The sequence below is a fragment of the Lactuca serriola genome, chromosome 6 (genome assembly GCF_051521515.1).
Source record: "Lactuca serriola cultivar US96UC23 chromosome 6, Lser_US96UC23_V15, whole genome shotgun sequence".
NCBI classification, from domain to species: domain Eukaryota; kingdom Viridiplantae; phylum Streptophyta; class Magnoliopsida; order Asterales; family Asteraceae; genus Lactuca; species Lactuca serriola.
The window spans coordinates 137,195,359-137,219,564 of NC_136413.1; the positions used below are offsets into that span (position 1 = coordinate 137,195,359).

Below are 24,206 nucleotides of genomic sequence, written 5' to 3' on the forward strand. Positions count from 1 at the left end.
ACCGACGTTCAACACCAAGTATCCAGCAACTGAACCTGCAAGGATCCACAAAGAACTCACAGTACCAGGATTCTTTAAAACTTTTCACTAAAAACACCGATCTAAAGATTCAATGAAAGAAAACTTCAGATCAAACAACAAAAACTGTAAAAGAGAAACAAAAGGTTAGAAACAACCTTTAACGATGACGTTCTGGGAAAAAACAATCATCGATGAACACCAAAACGAAGAACACGAAGCCTACAGCTCTGATACCATGTAAAGAAAGTAAAGAACACCAACGATTCCCAACTTGAACAGTTTATTCACTATAAACCAGTTCGATCAAACATTTACTTACATCAGAAAACTCTCTACAAAATTCACTCACACTCAAACATTTACATGAATCTCAAGAAGATTTTACACACAAAGATCTTCTAGATTTAAGTATGAATACACTGGGAGAAAACCCTAATTTGAGAGAGAAGAGAGAACCAAAAATGAAGAAAAATATCTATTGACTGACTTCATCTACACACAGAACACAATATATACCTCGGGTACACAGCTCCATGGAGCTACCCATTAACCCGCGTGTAAACCCGGCTACCTGCACAATAAATACACAACACACCCAACACAAATACAAATATACACAACTTACCCTGCATAAGAATTAATGACAAGTTTGATATATCGGATACTTATTTCAACATTTTCATATAAATGTAAAACATGCACATTCAACCTCGATGTCAATTGTGCATTCCTACCCAACACCATCAAACATAAATCCCACAAGCATCCTCTTATCCAAGTTATTGATACTGAGACTCCTTGTAATGCTTGTGACATGGGGTTTAGTGGTATAAGTTATGCTTGTAAGGCTTGCGACTTCTTATTAGACATGTTTTGTGCAATAAGGTCGCCACATTCCCTTGGTCATAGGTATTGCAAAGGACATGAAATTCCATTGACGTATCCCCCAGTCATGGATCATCCTGAAGATTTCTATTGTGAAATTTGTGAGATGGAAATGCACCCCAAGCTCCCCCTTTATTATTGCCACAGATGCAAAAATTCCTTTCACCTCTATTTCATTACTCGAGATGATTGTAATTTAAATATTTTCCACGAGGGCACCTTGAATGTTTCATATCACAAACATCCATTAACATTTGTTCGGAGAAAGAAAACGCCCAAATATGTGTGTTCTATTTGTAATCAAGATATTAATGGTCGTTTGGTCCTCAAATGTCGGGCAAGAGTCTGTAGTTTCAATATATGCGTTGGTTGTCATTATGGTAGGAAATATTGAAGGGCGATTCCATTGTTTCAATAAATTATAAATATATATGTTGGCTTCTTCTTCTTCTTCTTCTTGTCTAATATCAAGCACTTTGTGCTCGTAGAAAACTTGTGTATATATTTTTTCAATCTGTATACCTTCTCCAAGTTTGGCTTGAAGAACCATTTCAAATCACAACAATTTGCATTAGTACACCCGAACTTGATTCACTATATATAACCTGCATGTTTTTCAGTTAGATCCATTACAATCTTGTCTTTTATTTGGAGACATGCACATGACCAAATAAAATCAAAGAAGAATAAGACACATACATTACATCAAGCACCTGGTAGACAGAAGACGAAAGCACACATCCATTCATGGAGAAGAAAGCGACATCTGTCTTTTTAAGCAAGAAAATAAAAAGTCTAACAGTAAAAACAACATAAAGAACTTTGGATTATCAAGTAAACTTTTCATGAATTTCCCTTTTACATGACCAATTTAACACCACTAACTTGAAATAAACATCACTAACAGACTGCTTCTCTGGCATTGTTTCATGATGGGAATTAAGTTACAGATTTTGGGGAAGATTGGGTATATGTATAATTATGTGTAATTACGTACAGATTCACAAATCCAATAAACACATAAGCTATTTCTGATCGATTGCAAATTAATCTGGACTTGAAATTACCTGAAATTACACGTCATGCTTCCTTGCTATTAAAAGCCGCATGAAATCCCTTTATGTTGAAATTCATTTTTTTAAAACAGAAAACTAGCTTACCTACTCCTAAATACAACCAACCTCTCCTAAGAGACTTGAACTCATGACCTTTTATTTGAGAGAGTCACTTACGTTTATAAAGATGGAATTTCGAGCTTTTTCTAATAATGTAATTTTCACTTGCTCAATTTAAATCATTATATTTAAACCAAAGTTGTCAAATATAATTTGATATAAAGTTACAATGGAAGAATTTTATATATACCCTAGATAACTTGTCATCGATTTCTCTTCATAGGACACATTTAGCACCAATGATTTATGAAATAACTGTGAAATAAACATCACTAACAAGCTGCTTCTCGGCCATCGTTTCCTGATGGGAATTAAATTTAGATTTGGGGAAGATTGGGTGTCTGTATAAATCTTGAACTTAAATTACAGATTCACGAATCCAATAAACACATAATCTGGACTTAAAATTACTCTCATGCTTTTTTGCTATTTAAAATTCAATTACTTCTAATAATGTAATCTCTCACTTGCTTATTTAAATCGCTAAAACCAAAGTTGTGGAATATAATTTGACATAAAATTATAAAAACCCATAACTCTGAAATATATCATTTGTTAGTTGTTTCAACGGCTAGCTACCAGAGGCCTTTTTTTAAGGTATGATAAAATCATCTCTCATTTTTACCATGATCATGTACAACTCTGTTTGTAAAAGGGCTGAGGTTTATAACAATCGAAATGGTATAAGATGGTCATATATTTAGACATTACACTGTCATAAATTGTTATTTTATTAGATTTAATGTATGATAAATAAGTAATATATATATAGTTATATTATAATATTATGTACTTGACAACTAGTTTCATCTATTTAAAGAATATTACTATAGTACAGATTTTTTTACAGCAGCAACCAAACATTCATCATTTACAACATCTCTAGCAAGAAGCTAGAGAAGCAAACAAGGCATTACATACTTTGAATAAGATTTTTTACCCACTCGGTCTAATTAAGAATACAATTGTCTTTTCTAGACTTGATCCAGAAAAAAAGATCAAGACATCACCCAATCGAGCAACTCATCAGCTTTCTTTTTTTTTTTTTTTTTTTTTTTTGAAAAAGAATGTCATATTGTTCCTAAACATCCAAATGCCCCCCACAAACAGCATCCGACCACCAAAGACCCACTCTATACCAAAGTTGTTGGGAGAGATAGGAATCTTGGAATAGATGTCCAAATTCCATCTCAGAGTGATAATCTCCAAATGAAGACATATATTTTAATAGTGGAAAGAGAATTCCAGAGGGTAATCGAGCTAAAGGATTGGAGATAGGATTAATTGATCAATTAACTTTATAAACGATCTAACAGTGAACTCATCAAAGCAAAATCCAATAGCCAACCTATCATCTTGATTTCCTACCCAAAAAAAACGTATTCAAACATTACCCACTTTCCATTATGAAGAATCTAGAAGGATTAGAGCTGATAAAACCCCCATCTGGACCATAGATTGCATTGATGACCTCGACCAATTTAAAATTTTGATCTTAGAGGACACTACATCGCCATTTTGCTAGAAGGGCTCAGTTAGCTCCAAAAAGGCTACCAAGAAATCTTTGGAGTTTTAAAGGAGGAGAAATAGTACGTACGTATAAATGAATATGAATATATTGTGGACAGTAATTTTTGAAATACAAACATCACTAAAATCAAATTATGTATGTGATTTTTTTTTTTTCGTTTTAATTTTGTATATAGATCAATTCCAGTCCTTGTGAGAATATTAATAATAATAAAAGCAATGGCAAGACATGTTAAAGGAAATCTTTGTTTTTACTTTTCAGTTAAGCTCAAAAAGTAATCAATGTATTAAGATAAAATGAAGAAATCCAATACTTTTCGTGTGATATAGAAAGAAAATTCCAATTGGAAAAAGAGATGTTTGGTAATTTTAACTTGATATATGAGAAAAGAACGTTGTAAATATCATTTTAAAAACTATACTTGGAATCAAAGCAATCTAAAAAAGTTAAGTTCATTCTCTAGTTGTGGAAATGGTATTTTGCCTCTACCTCATTTTCTATAAATTTTAGGGTTAAGTATAAGTCATTTTCACAAGAGAGAGAGAGAGAGAGATGGAAGAGATTAATCATTTTAGTCATAAAAACCATCCATTAAAGCTCCTCAACTCTCACACGATTGTAAGTGCTACTGTTGGTGGTGATGAAGAGAAACCAAAATTCATTGGATGCTCTGTATGTGGAAAACCCATATCAAGTGGCTTTGCATATGGTTGCATTCAATGTCGTTACTTTCTGCATAAAGAATGTGCACAACTTCCGCCAACTTTCAACGACCCTTCCTTATATAACCATCTTCTAACACTTACTCCTTTGAATTCTACTTCTTCCAGATCATGGCATTGTAATGTGTGCCGCATTCAAAAGAAACCTGGGGTGTTTTCGTATAACTTTTCGAAGGACGGTGAGTGCATCTTTGCAGCTTGCATTGATTGTTGTGTCGTTAGGATTGCTTGCAGGGTTGAAGCAAATGCTATCAAGGAGGAGGCAACAACCAAGGTTCATCATGAAGGCCATCCACAACACACTTTAACCCTTCAGTTAAAACCTGCAGCATTCCTTTGTGATGCTTGCAATACTTATAAGGATGAAGGCTTGTTCTTTCAATGTGATAGTTGTCACTTTTGGATCCATAAGACTTGTGCTTCCTTAGCACCTACCATCCACCTAACCAATCACCCCAATCATGAACTTGTTCTCATCTATTCGCTTCCAGAAATATTCTTTAATTTCTTCTATTATTGTGAAATTTGTAACAAATACATCCAACGGATTGAGTGGTTGTATCATTGTGCAAATTGTAGATATTTTGTCCATATCAGGTGTGCCTTAAATGCAGAGCAAACTTCTACTACTCAAAGGTAAATTAAACTTCCTTTTTATGCGTTTGTGCATGCTTCTTATGATTTGTTTATTTATTTATTTTTTTGTGGTTTCAGAGATGTCTCAAGTACTTCTTTTGTTGATGAAGACCTAAAAGATTTGTTGGAATTTCCCATGTTAGAGGCATTCACAAATCCATTAAAACTGCTACATTTGGATAAGACATTTATGGGTGATGATGACACGAAAGAAATTACACATTGGAGCCACAATCATCCATTAATACATAGTGTTGTTCATCAAGTTAACAACATGTGTGGTATGATCTCTAGTGATCCAATAGAGGTATGTCACGGGTGTGTACGACCCCTCTCCCTTCCGTTCTATAGTTGCAAAGATGGATGTTCATTTACTCTCCACAAATATTGCACCGAGTTACCCCTCAAATTACAACATCCACTTCACCCGGATCATTCACTTGTCTTGATAAACACAACGGGACATGGTATAAACTATAAATGCATTGGTTGTTTTAGCTACGGCAACACGTTTTTGTACAACTGTGAAACTTGCAAGTTCTACCTTGATGTCAATTGTGCATTTCTACCCAAAACCATCAAACACAAATCCCATAAGCATCCTCTTATCCAAGTTATTGATCCTGAACCTCTTTGTAGCGCATGTAACAAATATTCGAACGGTATAAGCTATGCTTGTAAGCCTTGCGATTTCATATTAGACATGTATTGTGCAATGAGGTCACCACATTCCCTTGCTCATAGGTATTGCAAAGGACATGAAATATCATTGATGTATCCCCCAATCATGGATCATCCAGAAGATTTCTATTGTGATATTTGTGAGATTGAAATGCACCCTAAGTTCCCACTCTATTATTGTCACAAATGCAAAAATTCTTTTCATCTTGATTGCATTAGTCGAATCGATTGGCGTGCAAACATGTTGTACAAGGGCATAAGAAATGTTTCCTATCATAAACATCCATTAACATTTGTTCGGAGAAAGAAAACGCCAAAGTATGTGTGTTCTGTTTGTAATCAAGATATTAATGGTTATTTGAGCCTCGAATGTCGGGCAAGAGTCTGTAATTTCAATATTTGTTATGAATGTCATTATAAGAAATTATGAATCCTCAATCATGCCAATGTTTCCATTAATTATTTCTAATATGGTTGCTTTATCTTCTTATGTTTCTTAAATTCAAGCGATCTTTGCCCATAACAATTACATTTTTAATTTGTATGCCTTATTTAGGTATGACTTCAATAATCTTGGCTTAATTCTTATTTGAAGGAAGAAACCACATGTCCCATACGCATAAATTTTTTTATCGTGATGTTGATGCTAAAAAATAATGAGTTTCTAGTTGACATCAAGCTTTAACAACGTGATACACTATTATAATTTCTAAAGAACTCATATTTAAAATTTGTAAATAGACCTAGTGCCTATTAATTCATACAATATCTTGTTCATAAAAACTAATAATCCAAGTGTCTAAGGGCCATTCTGCAATGCTTTCACATTGACCTGAAATCCCAAAGCATTTTGCATACCAATGCTAAGTAGGAAATCATTGAAATATGAATACATGCACTAGTCGGCCAATGATACATTGTCAAAGCTTATTTAATTCCTCAGGAGTGGCTCTGGTTTGCTAGGTCTTTGTGACATTTTGGTTGAAGTTGTAAACATAAATTATTAACGAAAACAGTGAAAATCATTAAAAGGCATGACTGAAGCTTTTTTCATAAATAAAAGTCCCCATAAATGGATTAAATGAGTGGTAGAAAGTCATATTCTATGTGGATATGAAGTTAACTAAAGAACATCAAATCGCAACATGAGTACATGACACAAGCATTTCATCAAGCACCTGGTAGGCAAAAGGTGAAAAGAAATATTAACCCATGAAAATAATTTCCCAACTGAGAAATTTACATAAAGAAGTCGGATTTTGTAGAAAAATTCTACCTCTATGTATCGGTATAGATAGTTCTTTATTCTATCACATAGGAATATTGTCAGGTTACAATTTTAATGGATTTTGCTTAACCACAAAAAGAAAGTTTATTTACAGCATAGTGGTTTCTTTCTAAATATGTTGCTGAAAGATATTTAGAACGTTTTTAGAGTAATTGGGGTAAGCTTTAATTTTAATTACCCTTTGGTGCTGCTCCAATTTTCGATTTTTGCTGTCACTTGGGGTTGCTCTGTTTCTCGATTTTGCTTATCATTTGGGGTTGCTCTGTTTTTTCAATCAGAAAGACATGAAGAAGAATTGGAGTTATATTTTATCGCATACTTGGATTCCTCTTTAATTCCCACTACCTGATCTTCTAAATTATGGGATTCGACTCAAACTCAATATGTCACAGAATTAGGTCATTACTCAAATATTCCAACTACCTTAAAGCTCTTTTCATCAGCAAAGTCTTGTTGTTTATTCCCCTTCAAAGTTTCATAGCTGACGTGTGAGGTGGCCTCCTCCTTTCGAGTCAACTTTTGACTATCTTGCCCCTTGTGTTGCTTTGCTGAAATTTAACATTTCATGTTGTGAGATGGTTTTCTCCCTTTTAATTCAGATTTTGACCATTTTGCCCTTTGAATTGTTTTGGGGAATTTCATCCGCTTTTGTGGAGGTTACCGGAAGCCTTTTTTTGCTACATCTCCCGATGATGAAAACAAAAACTACGATCTTGTTGCAAATCAGTAGAGCTTTTAATTCATCACTTTGAATCATTAATTTAACCAAATTTGTCAAATATAATCTCTAATAAAATTTGCAAATACCATATTTACACCAGCATATATCATTGTTCATTGTTTGAAAGGCTAGCTACTAGAAAACCTTTCTTAGGATATGAGAAATCATATCTAGTGTTTCTACAAGGTGATCTCCAACTTTCTTTGTAAAAGGATTGAGATTTATAACAATCCAAATGGTATAAGATGGTAATATATTTTGAAATTACACTATAGTAGATTGTTAGTTCATTCTACTTAAAGTAAGCTAACTAAAGTAATGTAGTTAAATTCTTAAAAAGATATATTTTGTACTCTAATTATATAGACTCTTCAACTGCATAAATGAATATGAACATATTTTGGATGAGATATGTCGATCTGAATGAGTAATTTTTGAAATACAAACATCAATAAATCAAATTATCTAAGTGATTTTTTTTTCTTTCTAATCTTGTATACAGATCAATTCAAGTCCTCGTGAAAACATTATTAATAAAAATAATAAAAGTATTGGCAATACGTATTAAACGAATTCTTGTTTTTAATTTTCAATTAAGCTCAAAGAGTAATCAACGAATTAAGATAAAAATAAGAATCCAATTCATTTCGTGTGATATAGAAAGAAAATTACAATTGAAAAAATAGATGTTTGATAATTTTAACTTGATATATGAGAAAAGAATGTTGTAAATAGCATTTTAAGAACTATACTTGGAATCAAAGCAATCTCAAAACGTTAAGTTGATTTCTCTAGTTGTGGAAATGGTATTTTGCCTCTACTTATTTTCTCAAAATTTGAAGGTTAAATAAATGTCATTTTCCACATAATAGAGAGATAAGACATGGAAGAGATTAATCACTTTAGTCATGAAAACCATCCATTAAAGCTCATCAACTCCAAGACAATTGTTGGTGTTAGTTTTGATGGTGGTGATATAACACCACAAGTGATTGGCTGCTATGCATGTGAAAAACCCATATCAAGTGGTTTTGCATATGCTTGCATCCAATGTTGCTACTTTCTCCATAAATCATGCGCACAACTTCCCCATACTATCAATGACCCTTCCTTATATTATCATCATCACCCTCTAACACTTACTGATATGAAAAATACAGATTCTAGATCAAGGCAATGTGATGTGTGTCGTATTCGAAAGACACCCGGAGTGTTTTTGTATATCTTTATTAAGGATAATAAATACACCTTTGTAGCTTGCATTGATTGTTGTGTTGCTAGAATTTCTCTCAAGGCTGAAGTTGATGCAATCAAGGAGGAGGCAAAGATCAAGGTTCAACACGAAGGCCATCCACACCACACTTTAACCCTACAATTAAGACCTGCTGCATTGCGGTGTGATGCTTGCAATTCTAAGGATGAAGGCTTATTCTATGAGTGTGATAGTTGTGACTTCTGGATCCACAAGACTTGTGCTTCCTTAGCCTCTACTATCAATCTGCCTCATCACCCTAATCATCCACTTGTTCTCGTCTATTCACTTTCTGAAAAATTCTTTAATTTCCCATATTATTGTGAAATTTGCAATGAATACATCCTGCGGAATGAATGGTTGTATCAATGTGCAAATTGTAGATATTTTGCTCATATAAAGTGTGCCTTACATGCAGAACTTCCTTCTACTCCAAGGTAGGCAAAACTTCTTTACATTTTATTTATTTATTTATTTATTTTTTGTGTTTGTGTTGAATGCTAGTTCTAAACAAGAGTATGTGGTTTCAAAGATGATGAGGATGAAAATGGTTTGCTGCATTTTCCCATGTGAGACGCATTTACAGATCCATTGAAACTACTACATTTTGAAAAGATGAGTCGAGTTGATGATGAAAAAAACTAAGATTAAGCATTGGAGTCATCACCATCCGTTAATCCTTACAGTTGAAGCCCAAGCAAACAACATGTCTTGTAGTAGTGATCTGATAGAGGTATGTCAGGGGTGTGTACGACCCCTCACCCTACCGTACTATAGTTGCAAAGATGGATGTTCATTCACTCTCCACAAATATTGTGCCAAATTACCCATCAAATTACAACATTCACTTCACCCAAATCATTCTTCACTTGATAAACACACGGGAACATGTCGATAGATGTAAAGGTTGTTGGGGCTATGTCAACACATTTTCCTACAAATGTAAAACTTGCACGTTCAACCTCGATGTCAACTGCGCATTCCAACCCAACACCATCAAACATAAATCCCACAAGCATCCTCTTATCCAAGTTATCGATACTGAGACTCCTTGTAATGCTTGTGACATGGGGTTTAGTGGTATAAGTTATGCTTGTAAGGCTTGCGACTTCTTATTAGACATGTTTTGTGCAATGAGGTCGCCACATTTCCTTGGTCATAGGTATTGCAAAGGACATGAAATTCCATTGACATATTCTCCCTCATGGATCATCCTGAAGATTTCTATTGTGATATTTGTGAGGAAGAAATGCACCCTAAGTTGCCACTCTATTATTGTCACAAATGCAAAAATTCTTTTCATCTCTGTTGCATTACTCGAGACGATTATAATTTAAACATTTTCCATGAGGGCACCTTGGATGTTTCATATCACAAACATCAATTAACATATGTTCGGAGAAAGAAAACGCCCAAGTACATGTGTTCTATTTGTAATCAAGATATTAATGGTTTCTTGATCCTAGAATGTTGGGCAAGAGTCTGTAATTTCAATATTTGTTTTCGGTGTCATTATACGAAGTAATGAATCATCAATCATGTAATACAATTATGAACCAAGGAAGGGCCATGTCATTGTTTTCATACATTCTTTCTGTATGTTTGTTTACATTTCTTTTGAGTCTTAAATTCAAGCGATCTTTGATAATAGTAATTACATTTTCAATTTGTAAGCCTTCTTCAAGTGGGACTTAAATAATATTGGCTTGATTCTTACTTGAATGAAGAAACCATGTCTCATGATATATTGCTATCCTTATTAGTTGATATTAGTTTATTAGCTGATATTAGTATAATTAGTTGATATTCATATACTAATATCAACTAATAATCTTGATACTTAAGGTGCTCTAAATATAATGAGTTTCTAATAGATATCGACCTTTAACAACTTGATAAGCTATTCAAATTACTGAAGAATTCTTATTTGAATTTTGTAAATAAACCTAATGCTTATTAATTCATACAATATGCTCATAAAAACTAATAAACCGGGTGTCTAAAGGCCATGATTTTCTGCAATGCTTTCACATTGACCTGAAATCCTAAAGCCCACTTGGCTAGCAAGGAGGTGTTAAACTAACAACTAACTAAGAGGTCCTAGGTTCAATCCCCGAGAAAGGAGAAAAAATAATTATTTGCCATTAAAAAAATAGTACGCAATCATTGAAATTTCAATACATGCAAGTTGGCCATTGAAAACATATAAAACACCATAGCCTTCACATTGATGTGATTAAGGCATAGGAATTTATATAATGAAAATCGAATAGTATGAGTGACTAGGTTTCAGTTACATAACATGATAAAGAACATTCAATCTCCAGACAATGATATTTGAATTAGTTATATGCAAGAAGGTTAGTGATACCACACAGGTTTGCTAGGTCTCTGTGATATTTTTGAAGGTTTGAACATAAATTATTGAAAAAAAAAATAGAGATAATCATTTCATATGATTGTGTTCTATCTGATATGAACTTAACAAAAAAAAAATTTAAGAACTATAAGAAGCAAGCATTTCGTCAAGCACCTGGTGGGCAAAAGCTGAAAGTACGCCTCCTCTGACAAAAAAAGAAATCGACCTCTGTTACAAAATGTTTGGTTTATAATTATGAAATCAGCACCATAATCTGGAGATCTGTTTATCCGCCAAATCGGTTCCCTCTGAATCGCAAGAAACTAACATCATTTTCCCACCACCATCGATTTCTTTAAAAGCACAGGTACCAATTTCATAGTACCAATTTTTCAATTCGGTTTCTACAAATAAATCTTCAATCGATTTCAAGGTTAGTATCGTTTTCATACCATGTCTAGTGCTTCTGTGTCATCTGTTATCGTAATTGTTGATTACATTGATTTGTTACGTCTTTGATTGTTTCAGTGTCATACGACGAAGGTTTTCTTTTTATCTGGTTAGTCAAAGCTTTAAACGAACTCAAGATCAGTAATCTTTTTTAATCAACTTGTTGTTTCTCCAATTTATATGATCTGAGTAAAGCAATTTTATAGTCGTTTATATGATTTTGAGGTGTGGGACAATGCGATTGTCTATCTGTAGTTGTATGCCCTTCTGATTCCTTGGTTCCAATTTGTATTAACCAGCTTCCTAATTAACAACAAGATTAATAAAAAACAAGACTTTATAACCCAATAAAAAAAACTTGTATTGCAGATAAATCCTAGCAAGGTCTTGAAACAATTTGATCAAAGTGTCATTTAAGCCAAAATCGCAATAAACCCATCATGGTAAGTACCCTTATAAAAGATAAACCATTGTGCAGCTTCTAGCAAGCTAAAAGATCATCAACATAGTATCAAACTGTAATTTATTCATAAATTCAGTTCTTTTAATGGACGCCCACATAATGCTCGACAAAATGTCTAAAAGAGTTGTCTCTTTTGAATTGCATAAGAAAGGGCATGATTAGGGGGTAGGTCACACTGTTTAAGTTGAAGGTTGGTCATAGTTGAAGTCATATGTCCAATGTTTAACAACCATTTTATTGCCTCTGCTTCATAATACAAGTATAATATGGAATTAAGTAAAATCCAAGTCACATAATTTGTAGGTAAAACAACTAATAAAGCAACCAAGTTACACTCTTCTACTAATTTATGCAAGAAAGTGGATTTCTTATCGGTTTATGCATTAATTTACTAATACGTAGAACTTATTTCAAGTGGTTAATATGAAAATAAACTATCACCCACAAATTAATCTTTATGCCAACTTTAAAGTCAAAAAATGTTCATTTCAACCTCAAAAATCCAATACTATATATTTATAAGTATCTTTATATGTATGAATATAGATAACCATCTCTTGCCAAAAAACAGTTTCAAAGAAAGCAGCACCTTGTATGTTTGTGTTACTCAATATTATTAGGATTTGTCAATTACAAATAACAAAAGTTTATTCACTAGTCCTTAGCCCTGTACTCTGTTCCCCGCTGACTTTTTGTGTGTATATATATATATATATATATATATATATATATATATATATATATATATATATATATATATATATATATATAATTGGCGTTAATTTTTAAAAAAATAATAATAATAATTATTTCTACCCTTACGAAATTTAGGACGCGTGGTACAGGGATTTTATAAGAAATATGCCTCCTAAAAAGAACAATTACATACCTACAGAAGAGCATAAAAATCATTCAAGATTTAGTCAATGATAATATTCGACAGTCATGCCATGAGATATGTGAGAAACTCCTGATAATATTACACATATGATATGAGATGCACAAAATTTTACTTAAATACAAATAATCGGAGAAATGTTTTTTAGTATTTACATTAATTTAATTTTATGCATTACATAATTTTCTTGTTAATTTGAATCATTTTCGTACATGTCCTTATATGTTGTTTTATATTTCATAACTAGCTTATCAACGGATTTTTACCAAACGTCATATTTTATCAACTAGTTACTAACTTTTCAGCTAGTCTGTCAAACATAATCTTAAAGTGTAATAGTTAAAATAATATAGTTAATATCTTCAAAAATATATTATGTACTCTAATTATATAGACTCTTGAAAACCATTTTAATATATTAAAAGAATATTATGATAGTCTAGTGCATAAACGAATATGAATATATTGTGGATGAGATATTTGAAATCACAAGAGAATAATTTTTTAAACAATCATCACTAAAATCAAATTATATACCTACATAGTTATTTTTTTTTCTAAAATTTTATGTTGATCAATTAAAGTCGTTGTGCAATCATGACTAATACATACAAATAATACCCATTGGTAATATTTGTTAAAAGATTTCTTGTTTTTAATTTTCAATAAAGCTACGAATAAGTAATCAATGAATTAAGATAAAAGGAAGGAATCCAGTTATTTGAAATCATGAGTAATACACACAGAAACAAAATTTCAATTGAAATCATGAGTAATACACACAGAAACAAAATTTCAATTGGAAAAAAGATGTATGGTAAATTTAACTTGATATATGAGAAAAGAATGTTGTAAATAGCATTAAAAACTATACCTGGAAGTAAAGCAATCTAAAAAAGTTAAGTTGATTTTGTGGAAATGGTATTTTGCCTCTACGTTATTTTATATAAATTTAATTAAAGGCTAAATATATGTCATTTTCCACAAAAAAAAAAGAGAGAAAACATATGGAAGAGATTAACCATTTTAGTCATAAAAGCCATCCATTAAAGTTCCTCGACTTTAAGACGATTATAGGTGCTAGTGTCAATGATGGTGATGAGAAACCAAGATTGATTGGTTGCTATGCTTGTGAAAAACTCATATCAAGTGGTTTTGCATATGCTTGCATCCAATGTCGTTACTTTCTGCATAAAGCCTGTGCACAACTTCCGCTCACTATCGACGACCCTTCCTTATATCATCATCATCTAACACTTATTGATGTAAAAAATCCAAGTTAGAGACCTTGGCGATGTACCATGTGTCGTATTCAAAAGAAATTTGGGGTGTTTGCGTGTACATTTCTTAAGGATAACATATACATCTTTAAATCTTGCATTGTGTCACACCCCAAAACCGAGAACAGTGGAATACGTTCTGGGGTGGAGGACGTCATGTCAAGTATCACAACATATGCAGTATAGTAATCAAAGTACAAAAACCATTGCATTAATAGTAATAATTTTACATAGGTTACATTTCATAGCAACACCAAAGTAAATACAGAACATAATATAGATGCAGCTTGGTTCTTGGCTGACTTCGCAAAAGCTCCCGGGATGTACCTATCTATCGATGACCTGAGAATACAAGTTATTTTGAAAGCGAGTATCAGCATTTTTATAATGCTGGTGAATTCATAAGTATTTAGTGGCATTGGTATAAATACACATTTTTATTCAAAATAACCTCATGAAGGATAATAGTTTAGAATCTATAGTGTATTAGAATTCTTTCTAGAAAATCCTATATTTTATAAATAAAAGCAGTCTTCTACCAAGACTCAATCGTTCTGAGTTTAAACCAAGAAGTATCTTTAACAAAAGCAGTCTTCTACCAAGACCCGACAGTTTTATGTTTTAAGGAGTAATTTCCCCAAAATACTATCATTACCAAAATATAGTTTTTACTTTAAAGGGATTGTGAGAAAATCACAAGTAAAAATAATAGGGGAAAAATAATATATATTTCAACAGTAATACTGTTGGCTAAAGTAAATGAAACATAGACTCCAGGAGGGTATTGAATGAACAATACAATTGGTTCAGTCTAAAGGTGAATAGAACATAGACTCCAGGAGGGTATTGAATGAAAAATACGCCTGGTTCAGTCTAAAGGTGAATAAAACATAGACTCCAAGAGGGTATTGAATGAACGATAAGCCTGGCTTAGTCTAAAGGTAAATAAAATGGTTGAATGTGAACTCGTATGTAACCACGCTGATCGACAATAGAGTATCCGATGACCCTCCAGGTCACGCGTAGAGTTAGTGACATTATGTCACCCATGGGCCTTACCGGTGCGGACTGTAGCTAGCAGTCAGGGTGCGGGAGTGTCGGTCCCATATAGATCTATACACATGATGTTCGTTCTCCCTCCAGGAGACTCTGGTTACACGGCGATGGCGCTATGAAGTGTCGTAGCGGGAAATAGTGCGTCACATTCTATTTAAGTATAATAATAATAGTATAGACTCATGAGTGATTCTCCGTACTAGAGAGAGAGAGAGAGAGATAGAGAGAGAGTAAATAGAATCTCCTAACTATTCCTATCATAGTTACTAGGGTTCTAGAAACATGAGTAATGGAAGGATGCCTTTACTACTCAAAGGCGATGAACTGGCTGAGAGAGCTTTTATGTCCATATTTGTATACATGATATATAACTAGTATTTAAACGACCTTCGGACAGATAACCGATACCCTGAAGCCACATCCAAACAAGGAAAAGGAACCAAAGCGAGTTAGCCTTCCTTAAACATTACTTATATAACTATACATATACGGGCATGCATTTAACAAAATAAAAGCATAACAGAAACTTTGGTAAAACTTTATAAATAAGAATTTATGACTTGATGTCAGTTTATAGAACAAGCTTTGAAAACCTTTAGATAACCTTTAATAAGAAATTATGACTTGATGTCCTTTTTATAAACAAGCTTTGAAAACCTTTGGATAACCTTTAATAATCTAAAAAAGGATATTAATACTTTAACAAGACTCGAAAACATGATTTGAAAATCTTTAGCTGGATGAAGCAGTTTAACATGCAAAAATCTATTTTGCTATACAGTTATTAATCACATGTGATTTATCTAATAACTGTACAGTTCAACTTGTATTTCCCCCCCCCCCCCCCCCTAAAAGCAGTTAAAATCATTTAAAAGGTTGATTCAGGGGTATGAACTCACCTGTCGTGGGTGAATCGGATGGTCGGACGATATAGGATGTTATGTGTCAATTGAGGTCTTGAACACACACTTGGATCCTATTAGCAAGTAATGATACATTTAAGTATCCAATTAGTCATTAAATAACTAATTAAGCAAGTAAAGACCCTCTAATGCATGAAAACACCTTGTTTCAAGTGCTATGAGTGTTAAGGGTTGCATCTAAGGAGAGTATAGTCTCACTTTGGAGTTTACTCCTCAAATGGTAGTACCTAGGGGTGTTTACGGTTTTGGAACCATATTCCCCATGAGTTTACAGCCGTAAACTCATGGGAATGGTGTATTTGTGTGCTTTAAGGCTTCATGCTTCACAAAGAAAGGTTCTAGGGTTGATTCAAGGGCTATGGAAGTGATTAGGGCTCAAAATGGACACTTTATGGAGTTTACGGTTTTTGAACCACTCCTTGGGGAGTTTACGGTCGTAAACTCATGTTTTTCCATTTTTCTCGTGTTTTGATGGTTTTTGAACCACTCCTTGGGGAGATCTGTTTATCCACCAAATCGGTTCCCTCTGAATCGCAAGAAACTAACATCATTTTCCCACCACCATCGATTTCTTTAAAAGCACAGGTACCAATTTCATAGTACCAATTTTTCAATTCGGTTTCTACAAAGAAATCTTCAATCGATTTCAAGGTTAGTATCGTTTTCATACTATGTATTGTGCTTCTTGTCATCTGTTATCGTAATTGTTGATTACATTGATTTGTTACGTCTTTGATTGTTTCAGTGTCATAAGACGAAGGTTTTCTACTTTTCTTTTTATGTGGTTAGTCAAAGCTTCAAACGAACTCAAGGTGAGTAATCTTTTTTAATCAACTTGTTGTTTCTCCAATTTATATGATCTGAGTAAGCAATTTTATAGTCGTTTATATGATTTGAGGTGTGGGACAATGCGATTGTCTATATGTAGTTGTATGCCCTTCTGATTCCTTGGTTCCAATTTGTATTAACCAGCTTCCTAATTACGAACAAGATTAATAAAAAACAAGACTTTATAACCCAATAAAAAACCTTGTATTGCATATAAATCCTAGCAAGGTCTTGAAACAATTTGATCAAAATCTCATTTAAGCCAAAATCGCGATAAACCACCCTGTTAAAAGATAAAACATTGTGCAGCTTGTAACAAGGTAAAAGATCATCAACATAGTATCAAACTGTAATTTATTCATAAATTCAGTTCTTTTAATGGATGCCCACATAAATGTCTAAAAGAGATGCCTCTCTTGAATTGCATAAGAAAGGCATGATTAGGGAGTAGGTCACATTGTTCAAGTTGAAGGTTGGTCATAATTAAGTGAATTTCTGTAGTACTTATTTCAAGTTACACTCTTCTACTAATTTAGTAATTTAAGCAAGAAAGTGGATTTCTTAACAGTTTATGCATTCATTTACTAACACGTAGCACTTATTTCAAGTGGTTAATGTAAAAATAAATTATCACCCATTAAATGTTTATGCCAACTTTAAAGTCGAACAATATTCATTTCAACCTCAAAAATCAAATACTATATATTTATAAGTATCTTTATATGCATGAATATAGTGTAGCCACTAAACATATAATTGCAACTCATATCATGTAAAAGGACTGTAAACATAATTAGATAACCATATCATGCCAAAAAATAAAACGGTTTCAAACAAAGCACCACCTTCTATTTTGTAACTCAATATTATTAGGATTTGCAATTACTGATAACAAAATTTATTCACTAGTCCTTCGCCTTGTACTATGCAAGAAAATTCGTGATGATATTGCAAATATGATATGGAATGCACAAAATTTTACTTAAATACAAATAATCGGAGAAATGTTTTTTTAGTATTTACATTAATATAATGTTATGCATTACATATTTTTCTAATTAAATTTGAATCATTTTCATACATGTCCTTATATGTCGTTTTATATTTCATAAGTAGTTTATCAGCTAGTTTTTACCGAACGTCATATTTTATCTAGTTGCTAACTTAACAGTTATCAACTAACTTTTCAACTAGTCTGTCAAACATAGTCTTAAAGTGTGATAATTAAAATAATATAGTTAAATTCTTCAAAAATATATTATGTACTCTAATTATATAGACTCTCGAAAACCATATTAATATATTAAAAGAATATTATGATAGTCTACTGAATAAATGAATATGAATATATTGTGGATGAGATATTTGAAATCACAAGAGAATAATTTTTGAAATACAATCATCACTAAAATCAAACTATATACCTACGTCGTTATTTTTTTTTTTTTTTAAATTATATTGATCATTTAAACTCCTTGTGAATGCAAGGCTAATACATACAAATAATATCCATTGGCAATATTTGTTAAACGATTTTTTTTAATCTTCAATAAAGCTAAAAAGAAAGTAATCAACGAATTAAAATAAAAGGAAGGAATCCAATTATTTTCGTGAAATCGTGACTAATACATACAGAAAGAGAATATAAATTGGAAAAAAAGATGTATAGTAAATTTAACTTGATATATGAGAAAAGAATGTGGTAAATAGCATTTTAAAACTTATACTTGTAAGCAAAGCAATCTAAAAAAAGTTAGGTTGATTTTGTGGAAATGGTATTTTGCCTATACCTTATTTTCTATAAATTTAGTTAAGGGCTAAATATATGTCATTCTTCACAAAACAAAGAGAGAGAGAGAGAGAGAGAGAGAGAGAGAGAGAGAGAGAGAGAGAGAGAGAGAGAAGATATGGAAGAGATTAACCATTTTAGTCATGAAAACCATCCATTAAAACTCCTCGACTATGAGATGATTGTAGGTGCTAGTGTCAATGGTGGTGATGAGAAATCAGGGTTGATTGGTTGTTATGCATGTGAAACACCCATATCAAGTGGTTTTGCATATGCTTGCATCCAATGTCGTTACTTTCTTCATAAAGAATGTGCACAACTTCCGCTCAGTATCAACGATCCTTCCTTATATCATCATCATCTAACACTTACTGATGTGAAAAATCCATATTCCAGATCTTGGAATTGTGATGTGTGTTGTATTCAAAAGAAATCTGGGGTGTTTTCATATACTTTTGAGAAGGATAAAATATACATCTTTAAAGCTTGCATTGATTGTTGTGTTGCTAGGATTGCTCGCAAGGCTGAAGCAGATGTTATCAAGGAGGAGGCAAAGATGAAGGTTCAACACGAAGGCCATCCACAACACATTTTAACCCTACAGTTAAAACCAGCTGCATTCCTTTGTGATGCTTGCAATTCTAAGGATGAAGGCTTATTCTATCAATGTGATAGTTGTGATTTCTGGATCCATAAAACATGTGCTTCCTTAGAACCTATCATCCACCTACCCCATCATCCTGATCACGAACTTATTCTTGTCTATTTGCTTCCAGAAATATTCTTTAATTTCTTGTATTATTGTGAAATTTGCAACAAATACATCTTGCGGAACGAGTGGTTGTATCATTGTGCAAATTGTAGATATTTTGTTCATATCAGGTGTGCCTTAAATGCAGAACAACCTTCTATTCCAAGGTAAAATTTCTTTGCTTTTTCTTTGTGGTTGTGAATTCTCCCTCTAAACAAAAATATGCATCTGGTTTCAGGGATGGTCCGAGTACTTCTACGGTTGATGAGGAAGAAAATGGTTTGCTACATTTTCCCATGTCAGATGAATTTAATGATCCACTGAAACTACAACATTATGAAAAAATAACACAAGATGATGATGATGATGAAAAAACTATGACTGAGCATTGGTGTCATGAACATCCATTAATCCTTCATGTTCAACCTCAAGCTAACAACATGTATGGTTGTAGTGATCCAATAGAGGTATGTTTCGGGTGTGTACAACCCCTCTCCCTTCCATACTATAGTTGTAAAGATGGATGTTCATTCACTCTCCATAAATATTGTGCCGAGTTACCACTCAAATTACAACATCCACTTCACCCGGATCATTCGCTTGCCTTGATAAATACAAGTGGACTTAAGATATACTATAGATGCGAAGGTTGTGGTAGCCTAGCCAATACATTTGTGTACATATGTAAAACTTGCAAGTTCTACCTCGATGTGAAATGTGCATTTCTACCAAGAACCATCAAACATAAATCCCACAAACATCCTCTTATCCAAGTTATCGATCCTGGACCTCTTTGTAACGCTTGCAACATGTGGTCTGATAATATAAGTTATGCTTGTAAGGCTTGTAGCTTCACATTAGGTATTTATTGTGCAATGAGGTCGCCAGATTCTCTTGGTCATAGGTATTGCAAAGGACATGAAATTCCATTAACATATCCCCCGGTCATGGATCATCCTGAAGATTTCTATTGTGATATTTGTGAGGAAGAAATGCACCCCAAGTTCCCCCTCTATTATTGTGGAAAATGCAAAAATTCTTTTCACCTTTATTGCATTAATCGATTTAAGCGTTTTGCAAATGTTTTCCACGAGGGCACCTTAAATGTTCCCTATCATAAACATCCGTTAACATACGTCCGAAGAAAGAAAACGCCCAAGTATGTGTGTTCTAATTGTAATCAAGATATTAATGGTTGTTTGATCCTAGAATGTCACAGTAGAGTCTGTAGTTTCAATATATGCTTTGAATGTGATTATAATAATGTGATGGGTCCTTAAACATGTCATATGATTAGGAACTAAGAAAGGGCCATATATGTCATTGTTTCCATAAATTATAAATATATATGTTGGCTTTCTCTTCTTCTTGTCTTATATTCAACAACTCACTGTTCATAGCAAACTTACACATATTTTCGATTTGTATATACCTTCTCCAAGTGTATTCTATATATAACAGCTTTTCCAGTTAGATCCACTACATTCTTTTGTATTCTAATTGGAAACATGCACCTGACTGACCTAAGAAAAACAAACAACAATAGCCACAGGCATTACATCGAGCACCTGGTAGGCGGAAGAAGAAAGCACAAATCCACTCATGGAGATGAAAGCGACCTCTGCCTTTGTATGTTGTATGCAAGAAAGTAATATCGGTAAAACAGAAAACTGCATAGAGAACTTGAGATTGTCAAGTTAACTCATTCTCAACGGATTTCTCGTAAAAGTACAAATTTAACAAAAATGATCTTTGAAATAACAACTACTTCACCACCAACTGGCTACTTTTAGATGCAGAACACAAGTCCCAAAATACTTCTCTACATACATCTCGAACTTAAAATACAGACTCACGAATCCAGCTAGTTCTAATTACCTGAAATTACACTCTTCGATCTCAGCAAAACTAAGCTCCGGTGCTATTTGTAACTTCAGCACTTTCAATCCATTCCAAATCAAACGCAATCCCCTCCACTCTGCATGTTTTTGTCATATAAAGAAAATAACTCGTTACGTAATTTAACAATCATCTCCAATTCTTGTAATGTGAGTACCTCCACTTGCACATTTATATTACCTACCCTTCAAAATTCTAAATCATAATTTATATCAATCTATTTAGCAAAAAAAATCAACGGAAGAAATATATGAAACCTACAAATTAAGTCCAACAATGAAGTCGGATCAAATTTCTTATAGTCCTATTAATTATATCAAAATTCATGAGTGTTACATTTACCGATATTAAATATTGAGCTTCATCTGGTTATCTAATTTTGAGCTTGTTCAATTTAAATATTTGAAAGTCATATCGAACTAAAGTGAAATTTATCACTACAAAAGGAAATGTTTGTCAACCATTAAAATCGAAGTTGTCAAATATAATTTATGAAAAAAGTGTGATAATTAAAGTAATGTACTTAAATTTATCAAAAATATATTATGTATTCTAATTATATACACTCTAAAACAGTTTAATATATGTAAGTGGTCAGCCCAAGAAGTTAGCTTGAGTTGACTTGGGTCAGCCCAACTGTTTTGGGTTAAATGACCCAGTTAACAGCCCAATGTTTGTAGGCCCATATATGTTTGCTTATATGCTGATTTCAGCTGTAAAGAGAGATGTACATAAGTTTATAAGTTTTGTAACAGGGAACAAAGTGAGGTAAATTGCTTCTTAACCTAATACAAAAGTTTTCTCTCTTCTTGTGGATGTAAGCAAGTTATTGCTGAACCACGTTAATTCTATCGTTCTTCATTCTCTATTTTACTTTCTTTTATCTTGGTTATTGTCATTGCTTGTTCTTGGGTCTAAGGGCAAAACAGGAATACAAACAGAAAAATTAATTGTTGTCAAGGTTTTATTATTTTTCTGCATTATATTGCTAGAGTAACAATTGGTATCAGAGCTTAATATCAAATCCGGGTGGTAGAGCTCAAATTTGAGGTATTTAGGTGGTATTTTGTGTTCAGCACACAAGGTGTTCGATAAAAGTCCTGAGAGAGGCAGATTTTGAAACAAGCGGGTAAATGGCATCTACAAGCGGAACGGTTAAAGTTGGGAAGTATGAATTAGAGAAGTTCAATGGGAAGAATGATTTTTCTTATTGGAGGATGCAAATGAAAAATCTATTAATCTCACAGAAGTTACACAAGGCTTTGGCGGGTAAGACAAAGAAGCACAAAGATATGTCCGATGAGGATTGGGAGGAGTTGGATCTTGAAGCACGAGCATCGATCATTTTATGCCTTGAAAGGGATGTTGCTTTCTTGGTTGGTAATGTAGAATCGGCAGCTGCGGTGTGGGAAAAGTTAGAGGCAAACTTCATGACGAAAACTCTAACAAACAGAATCTATTTGAAGTCCAAATTGATTACTTGCAAAATGGTTGAAGGTTCTTCAATCCGGGAACACATCAGTAAATTTGATAGGTGTATATCAGATTTAAAAGACATTGATGTGAAGGTAGAAGATGAGGATCAAGCACTTTTACTACTTCTTTCGTTGCCAAAGTCTTATGAGAATCTGGTACAAACATTGATGCTTGTGGGTGATAGCCTTATGATAGATGAGACTAGAACGTCAATTCTAGTGGACGATCTTCGAAAGATTGCAACTGGTGACATGGCTACTGCTAGTGGTAACAAAGACCAGGCACAAGGATTGTTTGCAAGAGGTAGAAGTAATGAGAGAGGAAAAGGAAAAGGAGGAAAGTCTAGATCTAAATCTAGAACCCTTGCTGAAAGGCGGTGTTTTAAGTGTGGCGAGCTTGGACATTTCAAAGCAAATTGTCCTAACAAGAGAGTAGGATGGAACAAAGAAAAGAACAACAACAACAAAAACAAAGGAAATGCACAAGAGAAGCAAGAAGCTAGTTATGCCTCGGGAGAAGAAAGCAATGATGAGTGTTACTTTGCCACTTCTGATGAAGAAATCTCTGGTAAATGGATTATTGATTCAGGTTGCTCATATCATATGTGCCCAAATAGGAAGTGGTTTACTAACTATAAGAGCATAGATGGTGGAACCGTGGTAATGGGAAATAACCATTCCTGCAAAACGGTTGGGCTCGGTTCTGTTAGAATCAAAATGCATGATGGAGTGGTTAGAACTTTATTGGATATGAGACATGTTCCTGAGTTGCGAAAGAATCTCATCTCTGAAGGTGTATTGGACTCCGGTGGGTGTAAGATAGTTACATGGGAAGGAGTAAAGAAGGTTGTTCTTTGACCCATGTGAAAGCACTCGGTTATGGCATAGACGACTTGGGCATATGTCCGAAAAGGGTCTTGATCTGCTTGGTAAAGAAGGTTTGTTGAAGAATTTGAAGAAGCCTTGCATGGATTTTTGTGAGCATTGCGTGTACGGTAAAGCACATCGGGTTCAGTTCAAATCTAGCAAACACAAAAGCAGAGGAATTTTAGACTATGTGCATACAGATGTTTGGGGTCCTGCTTCAGTCACTTCCAAGGGAGGTTCCAAATATTTTGTCACT

General features: G+C 33.4%; 2 protein-coding genes across 2 annotated transcripts; both read left to right on the top strand.

Moving 5' to 3' along the window:
• The first annotated feature begins 4,164 nt into the window (after positions 1-4,164).
• LOC145060193 (uncharacterized) lies at positions 4,165-6,090 on the top strand. Its single transcript, XM_079007901.1, has 2 exons — positions 4,165-4,970; positions 5,049-6,090. Exons 1-2 carry the CDS (start codon positions 4,165-4,167, stop codon positions 6,079-6,081), a joined length of 1,839 nt encoding a protein of 612 aa, XP_078864027.1. The 3' UTR covers positions 6,082-6,090.
• Positions 6,091-19,034: 12,944 nt separating this feature from the next.
• Positions 19,035-21,013, top strand: LOC145058624 (uncharacterized). Its single transcript, XM_079006509.1, has 2 exons — positions 19,035-19,876; positions 19,948-21,013. Exons 1-2 carry the CDS (start codon positions 19,077-19,079, stop codon positions 20,987-20,989), a joined length of 1,842 nt encoding a protein of 613 aa, XP_078862635.1. The 5' UTR covers positions 19,035-19,076; the 3' UTR covers positions 20,990-21,013.
• Positions 21,014-24,206: the final 3,193 nt, after the last annotated feature.

Excerpts from the sequence above, each read along its gene's own strand:
- LOC145060193 (XM_079007901.1), top strand. The coding sequence starts at position 4,165 with ATGGAAGAGATTAATCATTTTAGTCATAAAAACCATCCATTAAAGCTC. Across the intron at positions 4,971-5,048 it reads CAAACTTCTACTACTCAAAG|AGATGTCTCAAGTACTTCTT; the intron begins GTAAATTAAACT and ends TTGTGGTTTCAG.
- LOC145058624 (XM_079006509.1), top strand. The coding sequence starts at position 19,077 with ATGGAAGAGATTAACCATTTTAGTCATGAAAACCATCCATTAAAACTC. Across the intron at positions 19,877-19,947 it reads GAACAACCTTCTATTCCAAG|GGATGGTCCGAGTACTTCTA; the intron begins GTAAAATTTCTT and ends ATCTGGTTTCAG.